This window comes from Cyclopterus lumpus, chromosome 25 (assembly GCF_009769545.1).
Source record: "Cyclopterus lumpus isolate fCycLum1 chromosome 25, fCycLum1.pri, whole genome shotgun sequence".
Lineage (NCBI taxonomy): Eukaryota > Metazoa > Chordata > Actinopteri > Perciformes > Cyclopteridae > Cyclopterus > Cyclopterus lumpus.
This window is the reverse complement of record NC_046990.1, coordinates 8,544,912-8,563,370: the sequence shown is the minus strand read 5'-3', so window position 1 is coordinate 8,563,370 and position 18,459 is coordinate 8,544,912. Positions and strand designations below refer to the sequence as shown.

General features: G+C 46.2%; 1 protein-coding gene across 1 annotated transcript in view; it reads left to right on the top strand.

Annotated features, from left to right (window-relative positions):
- rims2a (regulating synaptic membrane exocytosis 2a) overlaps positions 1-18,459 on the top strand; it is a 119,325-nt gene that overhangs the window by 28,422 nt on the left and 72,444 nt on the right. Inside the window, exon 6 of the mRNA XM_034528920.1 lies at positions 3,736-4,028. Within this exon, the coding sequence (XP_034384811.1) occupies positions 3,736-4,028 (293 nt within the window). The remainder of the gene's footprint in view (positions 1-3,735; positions 4,029-18,459) is intronic.

Below are 18,459 nucleotides of genomic sequence, written 5' to 3'. Positions count from 1 at the left end.
TTTCTTTAGCTTTCTATTTTTAGCTGCAGGTTCAATGACTATATGAAATGTGCAAACACAGGGAGAAATGGCCCTGCCCGAGGGCCGCAGCCCCCAAACCCCTGCCTGCGCTCAGCCGTGAAGAGTTAAGCCGGAGGGGTGTGTGTGTGTGTGTGTGTGTGGTGTCTTGGGCAGAATGGCTGTAGTAAAGGCGAACATACCTCTGGATGTTACAGCTGCTTGACTTGCGTGTGCCATTGTGCATGCATTGCATCTGTTGTGGAGTCGTGGCGTCGGCGTGCTCTATTAGGGAATGATGGGTCCTACAGTTTCCTGTCAGTGCGGATTGAGATCACACTGTCGTTGGCCTGCTTCCCTCGATGGACCGTTGGCGGCCTCACGCTGTGTGATGGCTCTGCCAGTGTCACTAAAGACAGAGAGAGAAAAAAAAAACGTGTAATGAATGAAACAACAGGTTTCTGTTACTGTCGCATGTCTGGCGGGATGCAGCGTGATTGGATTTTCCCTTGAAATTCAGGTTATTCATCAAATCTGAGAGATCGGAGCATTTGTTCATGATATAATGCCAAAGAGCATTTCAACCTAGATGTGGTTTGAATCCATTTAGCATCCTTGACTTTGGCCGTTTTTTTTTTTTTCTACAGCCTTAAAGCTCATATTCCACATGCCTCTCTTATCAGTCGATACAAGTCTTTAACCTCTTGGGCCCACGTAGCTCTTCCAAATCCCTTTTAGTTTAGCTCAAAATGCACCGCCATCAAGCTCAAAAGGAGGTTGTTCTTTTTTTTAAAAAAATTGGGGGTTCATGTAATGTCTCGGACATTTGAGGATTCAGCCCCGGCAGTGAAACGTTGCTTTATTGTGCTCTTCCTGCCTAACCAATGTATACAAATGTGCAAATCAAATCCAAGTATTTATGTCTGAGGCTCAGTGTGCTCAACATTCACTGGACCCATGCACTTTTATTTTTTTGGGAATACTATTATGCTACCAAGTATTCACTGATGAGATAAAAAGAGCTTGGCATGTGCAGTCCAAGGGCTGAGCATGTGGTTGATTGAGGCGCACAGCAACCGACTCTTAAGTAAATTGCAGTTTGGAGGTCGTGGTGAAGGAATTGGGCCATTCGAGAGAAAGAGAAGGGCATATTTTAGTCATTAACAGGTGATACATAATCTCATAGTCACATTTCATTATTACTAATGTTGACTATACTTTTCTAACTGAAAAGTGTAATATTCTCACCTGCTGCTATTATTGGTTAGATGTGGGAACTGTAACAGATTGGATATAGTTCGCATTGACCCTTCATATTGCTGAATAGGGAAATATTTAGCTGGAGTAGGGATCTTTTTCACATGAGTTGGGAACTTGAAGTGGCTCGGATGTGCCCGTCCACCCCCTCCACCATCTGTATTACACCTTGGTTTCCACTCTTTGTCGCAATGTCTATTAGTATTTTAATTGGAGGACTTGTTTGTCAGTAATTCACGTCTACATTTGTTCTAATTGCTATATTATGGATGACAAATATGGCAAACTTCTTTTTAAATGGGTCCACCTCTGAGGATTTCTATGTACTGATGACCTCCCTGATCTGATGGGATGTTAGCTATTACTTTCCGTGTCTGACGTTGGGCACCTGCGACCTCTGGAACCAACATTCCTTGTTTTAATTTTCAGACACATTGACAACACAAATAATAAAAGCTTGCGTGCACGCTTGTACATGTATACTGTATGTATGAACATGTGTGCATCTTCCAGGTACGGGAAGCGATGTCTGGTTGATGAGCAGCAAAAGCAAACCAGGCATCGGTGGCTCCCGGGTCTGAGCTGATGACTCATGGTTCACTGCAGAGCTCTCGACATGACCCCAGTTAAAGAGACAGTCGTGGCCTCACCGGCGACACTCCCCTGGGACACATGAAGCACAATTTGTAGCCTCCCTGCCTCCATTGTGTGTCAGCACAGTTATAGCCCATCTTTAACATTGATAGCTGCCCATAAATGCCTGTGTGTCAACATTGCGTAGGCCATTACATGCTGCCTGCGACTGTCTAGCTGTTTGTGCATTACAAATAAAATTTGAAATAATTCATTATTGCTGGTTAGCTTTAAGATGGCACAGTAAGACAGCCTACTGATCATGTGTCTGTGTGATTCTCCATGTGTTCACATGTATTAATACATCTACAGTAAAAACACGTTTCTTTTAAAAGTATATAATATGAACATAATAACAGCCCAACCTGACACATGATGAGCGTGGTTGAAAGCTTTGAATTCGCACATAGAAACAGATATTGAAATCACAACGACTGACTATACGAACACACTGTACTTGTCACTGCGATCTCGCACTGTCAGTCTGAGGAGGACGCAGACAGCTGCCAGCTGGGAGCTTCACGAGGAGGGTGTAATGTTGTGGAAGTTTATTAAAACCCCAGATTTTGTACATGTGCCCTGCCCAGACCAACCGGCAAGTCGGTAGTTCAGTGACGATCTCCCACGGATGATACCCCCCTCCACCCCCATGAACACTGACACGTTTGACTCAGCCAGCCACACTAGAGGTTGGGGGCTGAACTCTGAGTTTCCTAATTTGACGACTGCGTCTTTTCTTTTACTTCCACCCAAGCACCCCATAAAACGATGCTAGTGACTTAACGTGGTTTGGTTTTTGTTCTTGGGTCTCTCCCACATCGGTTGCTCCTCTGTTTCGATGAGCGGTTGGGGTTTAGGCCGGCTACAAGTCCAGCCTTTTCGAACAGCTGCAGACAGCAACTGTACAGATCAGCGAGTGCAGTTAATCTAGAAATAACATAACAGTCCATTTTTATTGGATTCAAGGCCTACTGGAAAGAAATGCTGGCCGTCTGGCCTGTCAATCAATTGGCAAGCTCGTAGCCTTCTCAGATGTCACTTTAGGGACTAAAAATCTCTGACCGTTACCATGCAGTGTGTGTGTGTGTGTGTGTGTGTGTGTCGGTGAACTTGTGTGTGTAGTGAGGGCTTCTGTCTGCTCCTCGAAACGATGAGGCTAATACGGGGAGCTGCAGTGTAGAGCAGATAAAAAGTTCCATCTCTTCAGTCTTTTCCACAGAAGGAGACGGTTGATATTCTTTTCCATTCAACAAAGTGCATTACCGGCAATAATAGCATCTTTACTTACTGTACCCTCAATGAGTCTCCTCAATCGGTAGTCATGTAGGCTCTGAACTGTTGCCGTTTGCTAACAAGAAGCAATAGTTTCATAGTAACAAACTGCGTAAAGATTAAGAAATGTAGCTGGTATTCAACACGGAAAGCACATTTCATCTATTTTAAGAGGTGTGTAGGGGATTATTAAATCCAAACTCAAAATGTGTAATAATAATAATAATAATAAAGTCAACCCATTGACCTTTCAATGATATGAAAGGCTGCTGCATGTGTAAAATATGTCATCGTTCACCTCATCCACGTGAACTGTCAATACTGTTTTTGATGATCGTTGCTTTTTTGTCCTCCTTTTTTTTTTTGTCAAGTCTGTTTACTTATTCCTCGTTTCTAAAAAAAAAATATTTGTAAAAAGATTTTCACCCTGCAACAGCGATATCCCTCACAGTTATGTTACAGCTTAACATCTACAAATACCCAAATCACACCATTACAGCTCATCATAGGTCATATATGAGACTGTCAATCACCACTCCAAAATGCAAACGCTGCCTTTTTTTTCCTTCCCTGCAGGTTATGTGGGTATGCAACTTGTGCCGAAAACAACAAGAAATCCTCACCAAATCGGGGGCGTGGTTCTTTGGCTCGGGGCCTGGTCAGGTGCGGGGCGTGTTTGAGGGCGGCCCGCAAGGGAAGAAGGCCAAACTGCAGGACCCGTCCCTGTACCCCTACCAGGGAGCCTCAGGGGACTTGACACCAGCGTCAGACAGAAGCAGACCTCACGGCGGGCTCCTGCCCAGACAGACGTCCCTTGACAACGGGGCGGGGCTGAGGTACTCGGCGCCCGGCGACGCACCCATAGACAGGTCAGTTCTATATGCTATTTTTTCCTCTTTTTTTTTTAAAGAAGCATGCACCCACTACACGCTCCACATGAGTCGAGCAGATTAGATTTAATTATTGTCTCACGTCGAGTAGATTATTTGATCCGGGGATAAAGAACTTCTGGTTATACAATGCCTACGTTACGAAAGGCAACTGCATAAGAACCCTTTTGGCATCACCGACGGAGAAATGTGGTAACTGTAGTGCAGAACAGTGGTGATTCAAGCCTAGCTACATAGAGCCCACGAGGCCTATAAAAGGAGACAGAGACACAGATACTGTTATCTGGCCCTATCTCAGCAATTCTACAACAGTCCTCCACCCGCTCTCTCTTCTTCACACACATACGGCACACATCAGGACAGGTGGTTTGAGCCAGGCTCAGCGAGGGTGCATGTTGTCTTGACTTTTGGGGGAAATACCATTTGTCACTGCGAGGCTTGCAAAAATGGAGCGTCATTAAGGTGCTTCTGGAGCAGAAAAGCAAGAGCAGGCCGCATTCCAATGCAGAACATTGTGTCCCGCTTGTCATGTGCACTAAATTACCCCCTGTGAGTATAGCACACTCAAACACGGACATGCTGTGCTTGTGAATCTCATTCCTGGTTGGCTATTTCGTCATACTGGTGTCAGATGAGGTAGTTTACTTTTGATGTCCACACGGGGGCTCCTTCCTCTTTCTTCTTCCCCGCAGGAAGGAAGAGAAGGTTATTATCGGCACCTGACTCTCGAGAAATGCGTTTCCTTTTGCAAGATTGTGGGTTTTTTCGGAGCATTTATGCTTTGTTTTTGCTCGTGAGAGAGAGAGAGAGAGAGAACATAGCCCCATCGAAATATATATTTCTACCACAGAAAGGCGGACACACACACTTTTCAGCCAAAAGCGCTCCTGTCCTCGTTTGCTCCTTCTCAAATGTAACAAAGTGTGCCATTCGTTAGTATGCAACATTTAAATATATGTGGACATAAGTTACTGACGACGAATCAGAACCTCTCATCATCAGTTTGGGACAAACATGTGATCTGTGAAGGGACATGCCTATGGCATTGGTGAAGCTATGGAAGTGAGCATGATTCTGTCACACACATGCATGTTTATGGGAGCGGTGCAGTGTAAGGAGGTGAATTTGACTATCCCAATCCAGCCCCTGTTCCCACTCTCCGCTGACCTTGTAAATGTACACCTGGCGGGCCGTATCCCCCCCCCACTGGTCTCGCACGGGGACAAAGCCTGTGCCCACACAGTGTGTTTCGGAGACACAACTCATTAGTTCTATGTCATCTCTTCGCCGTTGCGACTTCCTATTTACTTCTCCATACGCTCTGAACCTAGCAAACATGGAGGAGCTCCAGGGGGAAAAAAAACACTCCGTCTGTTTTAATTGCCTGATATTTGGCTCCAAATGGATGTTTTGATGGATGTACGCAAACCTGCCCGTTAACCTGGCGGTGAGTGTACATACGTGCAGTGCTTTCACATCGTAATGAGGCTGCTATGACACACATACTCTACAGCCTCCAAAATAGATATTTATTCCTCCCCAGTCTTGGTGAAATGGTGTACCTGTGCTGTCCTTGTTATCATCATCCGTTGTGCTTCCATACTCTGAATACACAGTAGCACAATAGAAAGCAGAGCATCATCTGTAACTGCACATTTTAATCAAGGCTACACCCCTGTACACCTTTGAAGAGTGACGCAGGATAACAGTATTTTGTATCTCAGTGCTACTGAAGTACTTTATCCATCTTCTCCTCAAATGGCTGGCTGCATTAAGGATGGGGGTGTTAATGGAGGATCAGACTGACTATAGATCAGACTATAGATCAGACCGCTCCAAGCATTCAGTCATAGTCACTTTCTGCTCCGGCCTGGGCTCTTGCCACTGTATATTAATTGATTGCACGGCTGGAGAGGTGGAGATGGTACCGGAGAGCGATTGTGGCTTTGGCATTGCCCACATACGCAGTGACACAACCGGAAACTGGCTGTCTGAAAACACACAGGTTTAATGCTGATGATGGATAGCATGCAAGTCCGTAAATAGAACTCCCACTGCATAAGCACCAAAACCCACTTTCATTAATCTTAAAGAATGTTTAAATTAACTCCCTGGATCGGTCCTGCTAAAGAAAGGAGGAGGGGGTGGGGATGGGGGGTGGGGGGGGGGGGGGGGCTGACAGTCTATTTATAAGGAGAAATAACTTGGGAAGGCTTCTAATTTATCTTGGTCTCTGAGGTGTCATTCGAATGAACACGCAGATTCGCGGGGACAGCTGCAGTGTTGGGTGAGGCTGATGGAACAACAATGATTACTGGGATCGGAACACATACTCACTGCTGGAGCTTCTTCCCGATTCTGCATTTTTTAAACCTCATTTGGCCGGGCATGCAGAGTCTGCCAGAGATGTTAGAGGAGGAAGAGGAGGAGGAAGAACACACTGGGGCTTTAACATCCAGCCCTACCCAGTCCCGCTTTGCACAGTTCAGTTCATCATTGCTTAGTCTAAGCTAGTCTCTTTGAGTCTAACAGGCTCCCATTAGCCGGACGAGGATGAAAATAGCAATTCCACCAAATAATTCACGTTGACATGGAGTTCAGTGTTTTTTCTAGTTCGAAGCCATTTCATAAAATGTTGACTGACAAACTATGATCTGATGACGCTGCTGCCACACCCAAAACTATGCAATGGAGTGAGCATCAGGAGCAGTTAGACACTGAGCCAGATTTAAAACCAATCCACAGTTTAACTCTAAAGCACACAGACCCAAAGGGAACACAACGATCCATTAGAATTGTTCTTTGTGTGAAACTGTGTGTACAACTGCAAGTGTACTAAAGTTCACTATTGGACAAGGAATTCAATGTGAATTTAAATGTAATTGCTTACTGCATTTAATTGGGGGTAATAACGTTAATGTTCAACTTCATTTAGTTTTACCGTTACATATGTGTTCTTTTTAAATAGTATTAGCCTGTGAACTTCTTTGAAACCTTTAACAACGTCAACATGAGCAACATTCCGGCGGCGACTCTGAGGCAATGTGCAGCCGGCCGCTTCGTGAACAAAAGAAATATGTTTTCAATTTGATGCAATGTGTCATGTAGGTTAACTTTGTGATTTTTAGTATATCTTTACTTGAACTTCTGCTCTACCAGGGGCTAATTTTGAATTTAGGGACGTGGGAAGGAGGCATTGACAACGTTTTACAAGAGGCTGGGTTATAGTAACATGATGATGTTTTAACAAAGTCTTCATCCTCTTAATTCAGTCTGCATTATGGTACTGACTAACTAACTGAATGCTGAATAGTTTATGCTCTTGTACTTTATCTCTCGTGATATTGAACACAGACACATGGTTCATCTTCCTGCTCATTTATAGAACCCCTTTGAAAAAGGTTCATAATAGCTCCACGTTCCGATTGTCCTGAACAAAATGGGTTATCACAGGAACCTCTTCAACTACTTTTGACTCTTCAAAGTTATACATTCAGAACTGAATACAATAAAAGAAAGAAAGAAAAAATAGTAATAGTAAAGGAAAATCCCCCTTTTATGTATGCCCTTTTCCTCACGACATGACACTCAACCTTTCAGAGGTATTGCACTGTCATCTGCTCTGATGCTCTGAAGCCAGATATGAAATGTAAGAGAGAAAAAAAAAAAAAAAACTAAAAGAAACAGACGACAGCATCGCGTCTCTCCCCTGTCTTATACCGTGGTCTCTATCTGCTGCTGTGCGCGTATACCAAAGAGTGCTTGAGAGAGAGGATGGAGAGGTATGGCAAAGGGTGCGCACAATTGCGTTGTGTGTGTGTGCGCGTGTGCGTGGGTCTGTAAACGCGAGTGTGCGCTTGCGACGGGAAATATAGAGTTGAATGTGAGGCAGCAGCTGATGCGCCGGTAAGGGATGCTGATGCTGATGCTGATGCTGGCTGCCGCGTAGGGATGCTTCTCCGCTCCTTCTCTCCTCCGGGCGCTCCTCCGCGTCTCCCTGCACACCGAGAAGAGATTTTCGCCCCAGCGAGAAGGAGTAAAGGCTCGCCACCGGCACCGGCGCTACCTTCTTCCCCCCGCTCCAAGTCGGAAGCGTTATGACCGACGGATCCCGACCGGAATGCGTCTTCGTCCCGAGGACACTTTTTTTGCCAGGAGCGGCCGGAGAAATATGGAAGTTGCTCGGCGTCCTTTCTGCGTCTAATGCGCCCCCGGGAGGCACTGATAACAGAATACTGAGGAAGGGGGTCTCTGTGTGTGGAGGGGCGTCCGGAGAGAGCGCAGAGCTTCGGGATGTGTCCTCGGTGAAAGGGTGATCATTTACTGAGGATAAACGAACACGGAGGGGGAAGATGCAGTTTGAGACATTGCGTCAGTTCTGTAGCTCGGTTCTAACACATTTCAACGGGGCTTTCTCGGCGCCTGAGAACATCCTGCAGACGGAGCTCTTCGAGCAGGCGTTGAGCAACATCGGGTGAGTGATTCCTTTGTAGAGAAATGGCCTGATTTATGAGCAAGGGCTTCCCCGTTGGTATGTCGAACGGGTTCTTGCGTGTGTGTGTGGGAGGAGGAGGAGGAAAGGAGTGTGTGTGTGTGTGTGTGCGTGTTGCGTTTATTGATCGGCAGCCAGCCTGCGTAATAACAACCTACAGTGTTGTACTGTCTGCTGCTGCAGATATTTCCTGGCCGGATAATATAGGGGGGGGGGGGGTCGATCAGTGATGCATGCCGCGGTTTTTTTCTTCTTTTTTTTTGCCGTGTGCGCGTGCATGCGTACACACGCTGAAAAACGAGGAGCCGTTTTTCGGCAAGCCCGTGCCGAGGTGTGCCTGTGCTGGTGCTGGTGCGCGTGGCCGCGTATGTCTGTGTGCGCGTGCGCGTACGCCCCAGCGCACCGCTGCTGCAGCGTGTGTGCTACACCGCCTCTGCTGCTGCTGCTGCTGCTGCTGCTGTGCCCGAGAGCAGAACGTGAGGGGGGTGAAGAGGGTAAATGTACATTTAAAAAAAAAGAGTCTTGAACATGAGTGGAGACCCCCCCCCCCACCCCCCCCTCCCCCACACACACACACACACACACACTCTCTCACGCACACACCCGCTGCCCATCATGTTTTTGGAGAAAGTGCATACATAACGGGTATGAATTATTTGATAGAATAGTGACGAAACTGCAGAATACAAGCCCGTACATTATATCCATTTTATGCCTTCGGTAGACTTGGGCAATCATTTTCATTATTTGAAAGATGTAGCATGTCGCTACCCTTTTAGCTACAGTGTCACTGTAACATATGCGCACTGTGTTTCTACATTTGCTGGAAGAGAAGTGCTTGTGTGTAAAGAGAGAGAGAGAGAGAGAGAGAGAGAGAGAGAAGCTGGATCTCACTGAGATGCATTGGAGCATATTATGATTAGTCTGCTAAATGCTCCGATCCCCCGATGGAGAGGCCCTGGTCATCATGGACAGGCATGACTGTTAGACACATTTTGCAGACTACAGAAGGGCTTCTTGCAAACAGACTCTTTGCAGTAGCAGCAGCAGCATGTCCGGGGAGAACGCGGCAGGCCTGTTTTTTTACTTCACGATAGAGGCCTCATATCTCCACGCCACGCACTGTCTGTCTCCGGGGACAGCGAGTCTTTCCCTCTTGTCCTCCCACCCTGCCGTCAGAAATAATTTACAGCATAGCTGGGTGGCCTGCCACCTCACATTACATGGCCAGAACAACTCAGCCACTGGAAGCGCTGAACAGGGGGGCTCTGTGCCTGGAAACCGGGATCCAGCAATCATCACATCTGACTGAGCGAAATTGAAATTGAACTTATTTTCCATCGCTACCCTTATTTTTCTTCAGTAAATCCCTCTGGTAGAAACCGTCTGTGAATGGTTGTCGACAGCAGGACTGCTTAATTTTCATATTGTTATACAGTTGGCTGAGTGGTGCAACTCACTAGCAAGAAGGTGTGTCTTAATTTTTTTTAATGGCGCTCCAGAGTCAGCCTTATAAGTCCACTCATTTCTGGGTCTGTAAGTAGCACTGTGAAACTCACCGGTACAAAACAACAACAACAACCACAACAACAACAACACAACTCTCTGCAAACCGACAGTGTGTGTTAGGTGCTAGCCAGCTTGGCCATCCATTCAGGGATGTTTGTATGTGAGTCTGTGTGTGTCTCTCTCTCTCTTTCTTTCTTTCTTTCTTTCTTGGCCATCCCTAATGGGCTGTATGCTTTTAGATCCAGCTTCCATGTATTATGCATGTGTGCGTCAGGAGAGGTCCTAATCGGGGGGGTGGATCTGTTCTTAGAAGGCCTGAATGGTTTTGAATTGAGTGGTCACTACATTTAAACTGCAACCATACTCGCTCCCCCCCCCAACCCTCTAATACACACACTTACCCCCCCCCCCCTTTCCTCTTAACCCTATATGGCAGCTCTTTGTGCTCGTTGCCCTGAAATGCCTGAGACCAAAGTGTGTCTGTTGGTGGTGTATAAAGGGGACGTTACTGAGTTTGTGAGGTTTGTACTTATCCCTAGAAAAAGTAATGCACTTTAATTTGTATATAACCCACATAATCGTAAGCCAGGACGTGCAGGTGAGGAAGTCAGGTGTCGTAGTATATAGAGCGACAACGTCCATGTAGGGAGGATGGACAGGTCAGATACAGGACCGTCACCCCGGAGACCGTTGTTCCTGTCCCGCGTGAAGCCAAAAGATGACTTGACTTAACGTACTTAACTAGCACCACGAGTCACACAATGAACATACTTATTTTAACCCAAACTAGGATCTCTTTTTTAAACCCAACCGCGTATCTTTGTTGTCCTTGAGATATGAGAACCGTTGTAAGTATGAGGAAATGTAAGTTTGTGGTTCACATCTTATTGCCTTTCCCAGATGAGCCTTTTGCAAACTGTGCAATCCTATAAGCGGGTTATGAATAGCTGCATTTTGATTCTCCTGCACAGATGCGATGTTTTGAAAGCAGCGCAGTGTTTCAAATCCAGCATATTAAATAAAACCCATATCGCCGCTGTTTAATGATTCCAAACGGGCCGGCCAATCTCGGATGTAAATTTAGTGAGTCATCCTCATAACCACAGCTGGTTAATTCATCCCACACTCTCATATATTGTTCTCCTGCAGTGACTATATGCTCGCTATGGTGTGTACAGTCACAGAGCGGAGAATAGCAATGATGATCCTCCCTTTCAGAGCAGGGCCTGGTTACAAAGTCAAAGGAAGGGATGTTATTTACAAATTGCCCAAAAAACAGGAGGGTGGAAGGATGTTTGGTCTGCCTTAAGATGTAAACCAGCATACATACTTGTATGCCGGTGTACATCCCCCCCAGTATAGGTCATAAACCCCACCCCCTCTATGTTAGTGGATGTGACATGGGCTAAACAGAATTTTTCCCAAAGGTGGTTTCTGTCATTGTCGGTAGTTGTTATTAAGCTAATGTTTGCTCAAGTGTTAATTTTTCTGATTTCTGAATTTTGCTATAAATAGGTGTGTGACATGATTGACAGCTGTGATTGTCTCTCAAGATGGCAGCTCTCGTATCCGGTGCATTTTTAACGTTTAGAACTTATAAATAATCAGTTACTCATTCAGTTCAATATCTCTTTTGCAAGAGAGTAAAACATATTTATATTAAAAGTGACATACTGCATTCTCATGGCTATCAAGTAACTTCATTAAACAATCCCATCCAGTCCGTCATGCATGGAGCATAAAAGGTACAGACCCTGATGTCTGCTCTTGTGGCCTCTTGTCAACCTGTTTTTATTGATAGCAAGCCTTGTGTAGGTGAGGTGAGAGGAGCTCGGCGGAGAGACGAAGCAAGTAAAGGACACAGAGCGAGTACGACTGAACGTACCAGGAGGAGACAGGAACACCCGGGCATCAGTCACCATGGTGACAGAGCTGTAGACGAGGCAGACGAGAGCAGGCTGCAGCTTGTGGGACTGTGAACCCCCTGGAGCCCCAGATTCATGTTGATGTGACAGAACTGGGGGAAAAGAGAGGAGGGAAATAAGAGGAAAGGTGCAGGAGGAAGCGAAGGGAGGAGTGGAGGAGAGGAGAGGAGGAGAGGAGACTGCAGACCTAGAAACAGCCAGCGACAAGGACTTCACAGCAGTCCCTCCCTTGGCTCCTCACAGTCCTTGACACTTGCGATGATTTAGGGGCGTATCCACCTTGATATAACATTGGCCAGATTGTAGCAAATGTAATGTCTGCCTGTCCCCTGTTTTTACCCTTCTTTATCCAGGGAAAGTTGTCTGAGTATATATTTAGTTTTTCCTGCAATGCCCTGCTTTACATCCTCACAGTTACACATTAATGCCTCACAGATGAAAAACATCTGAGCCCCTCCGCTTGAGCCACTGGGAGTTAAATGCCTTGCTGGATGCAAGTCCTACCCACAATTTCCCAGCCTGCCTCTGGGCTACCGTCATCTCTTTTTTTATTTCATCTCTGTGAGTACTATAAAGTAGCGTCTTGAGGGTTTAGGTGTAGGAGTCAGACTGAGACTCAAACTGTATCCTCAGTAGTTCTTATACAACCCCCCCCCCCACACACACACACACACACACACCCCGCCCCGACATCCCGTCACACCTCGCCCACGCTCAGCCCACCCTCAGCCTCATGGTGTTGCACCCGGGTGTTGGCGGCACTCAGCAGCTGTAATTAAGCTGGCCCTTTATTGGTTTTGTCCTCGCCAAGGGAGATGTGCGCAGGAAGAAGGGAGGCCCTGGTTTATTGCCTGGGCGTCTAAGAGAGGGGTTATTATGATTGCACGCTTGAGAGAGAGAGAGAGAGAGAGAGAGAGAGAGAGAGAGAGAGAGAGAGAGAGGGAGAGATGAAGTGAAGAGAGTTGGAACGATAGCAGCGCCGAGGAAAAGGATGAATAGTGCGAGAGAGACGGCGGCAGAGGCTGAATCGATATGCTCGACTCCTCTTTGCTCTCACCAAATCATATCTCAGCATGAGAGAGAGAGAGAGAGAGAGAGAGAAAGAGAGAGAGAGACTGAAATAGTCTTTTTGCAGTGGTTTGGTTACAGGGTAGCTACAGCGCGGTGCCATGGCCAGAGACACGCGTTATGTCACCCAGTAAGACGTAGGTGATGCAGGTTAAACCGGCCAGCCCCGTCTCCCGGTGAAACTGGATGAGGACGGTACAGAGAGGGGGTCACGGAGCAACAAAGGATAGATGGTGTGCTTTTCAAACAGAAACAGCAAGCGGTGCAGAGCGCTGGGCTCTGTTCATGCTTATGGAGCGGGACTGATTCTCTCAAAGGCTGAAGAGGCTTGTGTGTGTGTGTGTGTGTGTGTGCGTGTGTTTTTGTGACCCTCACCCTTCAACGGTTGCGTTACAGTAGCGTCCTGCCAGTAAAACTACTATTTCAGTCGTGCATTAGAAGCATTTTCCAACTGCCCCAGGTCCTTAACTCAGCTCTTCTTGCGTGTCCTTGTGTTTCTTTGTGAGAGTGCATGCGGCAGGCACTTGCGTGTCCATGTGTTTGAAGGCCAGACCCTAGGAGGTCTTTTGTTTTCTCTTAAAAAGACTCTTCTGCTCCCAAACAGATGTCTGATGTAAAAGAAAAGAAAACGGCACACTTCGCATGCATAGTGCTTTGCTCTCAACCATATGCCTTGATGTGTGATGCTATCAGTCAATGTCAGTGGGCAGTTTGACGACAGTTCGAAGAGGGGTTACACTCGCCTGCTCTCGCTGTAGTAGCTCGCCGTCTGTGCAGGATCACACAAATCCTCCTCGGGCCTTGATGGCTAATTGAAAAGTGTACGGCTCTCTTCTGCTCAAGGTACTTCACAACATCATCATTCTGGTTTTACATTTGATTTATTGATTAAAGAGGCTTACGACGTCTGACCTTTGGAAGGTCAAGAGGTGGACTCTATTCAGTGCAGTCTTGAGTCAGTTTACATTAAGTTATTTCATGTTAATTAGACTATTTTAGGGTCTATATGTACAGGTTTCAGTAACCTAGTTATTATCCACGCCACACACCCAATGCACAATTGACCCGATGACATAATAGCTGCATGCATAGTTTCATGAATGGGAAAAGGCCTCCTTCTACACATAATCCTGTTGCCGTGCCCCAAATCCAAATCTATTCCTATATCAATTTATTAAATTACCAAAAATACACTTGAAGAAGCTGTGTGATGATAAAGCAATAATGAAGACGCTTGATCTAAACATCTGCGTCGATCCGGCCCGTCGCTATCCTCATCCGTCTCATCCCCAAATCCGCTTTCGCAAAACACTGATTGTATTTCACAAGCTCAACCGGATTAATTATTTTCCATATTTTGCAAACATTGCACCGTGCACGCGCCGTACAATTAGCTCAGTTCGCGTCTGTTGCAAATGCGGCCTCAACTGGGCTTCTCCTGCCCCGCAGCGGAGAGGAGAACCCAGTCGAGGAGTGATCAAAAAAGCCTCCTCCGTCGGCAGGACAGATGCTGAGTAAACACAGGAGAAGAAGGAGAAGCAGCTCCAGTAACCGTCTCCGCCCGCTTCCGCTTTGCGCCTTCATTATTTCTGGAGTGTGCTGGCTGGCGTTAATGAAACCCCATGTAATATTCATTTAATTCCCAGTGTTTACTAGTTCATTAGCTTTTTAGGATAGTAGTTGATCTGATCTCCAGGGGTGGCTAGGGAGAGGAAAGAAGCTGACTTTGAAGATTTTCCTTCTTTATTTTTCTTTTTTTGCCCCTCGCCGGCATCCCTTCCATTTATTCACGTGTCTCTCTCGATCCAGTCAGAAGACCATTCACAGTTCTTCTGCTCTCATTTGTACAAATATAACTAACGTTTTTGTATTCTGGTGCAGTGGTGCAACCCAGTTATTGTCCCCATCCGTATGTGACATATCATTTAAAAAGCCCATTTGTACACAAAACCGACGAGTCGAGTGCTACTTCCTGTAATGGAAGTAAATCTAGGAATCTAAGTGCAAAAAGGTGGCGTAATGTAACGCGGCCGATTGAGAAAACGTCCCCGGTTGAAGTTAACCACCGCCGTGGATGTTTCCTCAGACCAGAACCCCTCCAGGCCCTGTTCAGCTCCCGGGCTCAGGGTGCCGTGTTACAGACGCTGTCCTATGTAATTACAATTAACCCACACAGCCCTTTGGTCTGGGGCTCACTCTGAAAAGGTCTGACCGCAGGTGCATATCGATTGAGACCGTGGCTCGTCAATGCCATTGAGCGCAGTGGAAAAGCTCTTTCTGCTGAGCACACAGGGACACAGTGGGGGGGGGGGGGGGGGGGGGCGGGGGCTTTTTGTATCAAATGAGGCGAAACTTGGGTTCGCAAGCTCGCATTTCCCCAAAAAGTGCCGTATCAATGCTTCCACGCATTCTTCTCCCACCTGGTGGTTGTTGAACTCCTACTATCATTTGCATTTATCCTGCATCATTAGTACGATTGCCCCCCCACCCCCCCCCAAACCAGTAGTTTTTGAGGGATGTACGTATTAAAATGATCATTAAAGACTAGAAATATATCTTTGGTGACGTCTCATTATGTGCTAAAAGTTGTATAAAGTAATTGGAGTCACATTATATTTTCTTCAGACAGCTCTCTTCCATATCTATTTCCTTGTTGGCTTTTCCAAACTCTTCAACCCTGCACACTGTCTCTTTGATCCCAATGTGTGTGTGTGTGTGTGTGTGTGTGTGTGTGTGTGTGTGTGTGTGATGAGTAGTGACATCTCTCAGAGAGGGAAAGTGTTTCAGAGACGAGCTCGGGAGGCACCGTCTTCCCATTATGCACAGCTTCCTGTCTGCCTCCAGGCGAGCCTTCTAGCAGCCGATCTGTTTGAATTCAACTTAAGAGAGACTGGCGGGATTGAGGCTACGAAACTGGAATGGAGAAGATTGGGGGGGGGGGGGCAGCATTCATTTGACAAAAGGAAAAAGGGGGGTGGGGGGTAAAAAGCACCGAAATGAATCCATCCACATGCCTTTGCTAACTAGTCCCAGAGCAGGATCAAGACAATGAGATCATCTACTGGGGGAACCCGTTGCACACGGCTCCCATTATTCTGCTGTTCTGCACTTTCTCAAATGTTTAGCACGTTGTGGGTCCATACCTGCGTGGCTCACTTCACCGTCTAAAAAAAACACACATGTTGTAAAAATGCTGTTGCCTTTGAATTACTGTCCGTCTTTTACTCGATTTAAAGAAAGAGTGGAGATTCAAATCGTTTGCCCGTTGCATACACACAGCGGGACTTCAACTTGGGTCCGGATGAAGATAAAAAAAACCCGATGGAGATTGTCAATGCTGGCTCGAGGATGTGAAGTGTGCTTCCCGACGCCCTCAGTCACGTTGCAGTCAGGGCATATCAGAAGTTTGTCAAGCTGGGCACTTAGAGTGTGTGAGTAGCATACATCTTGATTTGATTACGCCCATCCGCATTGGGGTAACTTTGCTGGCTTCCCTTCCCTATGGATGTAATTGGAGAATGCTAATATCTCCTCTCCCTAGCAATCTCTAATTTTAATTTAGGTTTGTGACAGGCCGCATTGAAGCGGTTTGTAGCAACAAAAAAAAAAAAGGTCAAGAAGAAGGATTTATATGATACATTCGATCTCACATCTCACTCCTTTTTGCAGAGGGCCGACCTTCTAGTCTTTACACTGGTATGAAAAGGTGTGAAGTGCCCCGCACCACTTACACGGCTTTCACTACCATTGATCGGTTGTATTATTATTGTTAATTTATAAACGATGTGCTAAAAATAGCTGCCGCGGTGATAAAAACGTGAAGTGTGTTGGATTGCCAGAGGCAATATGCAGTGTGTACCGCTGTGGAACAAAGGCACATTTAAATAGAAATGCTGCAGTCAAGTGGGCTTTTTCTCCCTTGTGTTTTCTCTTCATTGTTTAATTGCAGTTCTTAAAATTCAGTGTTTTCTCCGCCACTAAACACATCCCATAAAATACTGGAGCTGGTCACAGTTTCACTGAAAGAGCCGGGAGTGTATACGTGTTGAGGTTGGAAACAGTTTTGGAAGATAGCAACCTCAGTAAGAGCTCGTATGAACTGACTTCAAAATAAAAGTGTATTCAGTCTATTAACAATAGATACATTAGGTCAGACACAATTAATAAAAATAAAAGACGCTTGCAAACTGTATTTCAAGAAAAAAAACATATATATTAGTCAATCTAAATGGAGTTTGCCAGATGTATATTGGATGTCGCGGCATAGCCTAAATCTTTCAAGATATTATTCATAAGCCATGTCACCGAGCCTTAATTCACAGCTCTTAGCCCTAATTAAATAATAATAACCCAATGCTGCATCATGCTGAAAGATTATCCAATATGGGATGCGGTGACTTTCCATGATGCCATGCATTGAAAATAATGCTCATATGAGCATGCGCACATGCGATTGGTGCTCATGTTAACATGCTGTGTGACAATATAGAGCTTGAGTCTGATATGTCCTGCTTATAAGGACATATCAGTAACATGATGGTCTTCTTTTTAATGACACGTGGCTACATTAAAGGACCGGCAACCTTTACTGTGTTTTTATTTTGTAGGAGCGCAGCTTCCTGTAAAAAAAAAAAAAAAAGAAGAGAAAAGAAGTTTGCACGCTGTGAGCAGGATTTGGTGAAAGTGAGTTCAGAGAAATATTAGATAGGCATTGGTAACACTAGATGATGACAGGGCGGAACACCTTGTGCACAGGCAGGGAAACTGCGTTTTATATTATGGGACGACGGAGGCCCAACCTTGAACCCAACACGAGGAGCTATTTAGCCTGGACCCCGTCACCATTCGTCAGCAATGATTGGACAATAACCAAAGTCCCATTGCTCAGCTGTGAAGGGACGTCATAGTCCTCCTTCCCACTGACTGGATCACACTTCGCCCCGCTTAGCCTTGTCATGTATTTGGTACAGAGCCTGGCTGTCTGGCGGGTCGTGCCGTGCTGCTGCAGTCTTATCTGTTGACAATAATAGATTCAGAGGAGATGGGGGGCGGGGGGGGGGGGGGGACAGAGAGAGAGAGAGAGAGGAAAGTGTATGTGGGTGGGGGGTTGGGGGGTAGTCCAGACCAGCCCGGGCTGCTGCTGGTTTTTTTCTAGGAGGGTCGTCAGTCCGTCCAGCTCCTGGGATGTTATTTCGGGCTGTGAGGATTATTAAAGCATCCTCTGACTCACCCTTCAGGTTTTTTTTTTCATTACCCCCCCCCCCCCCCCATCTCCCCGCTTTCCGTGGAGCCAGACAGCCGCGCGGCGTCACCGCCTTTGATTTCAAATGCAGCCTGCTCACTGGAATGAAAAATGCATACTTAGCAGAACCAAGAAGAAATTCAGAGAGAGAGAGAAAGAGATATCTACACTTGC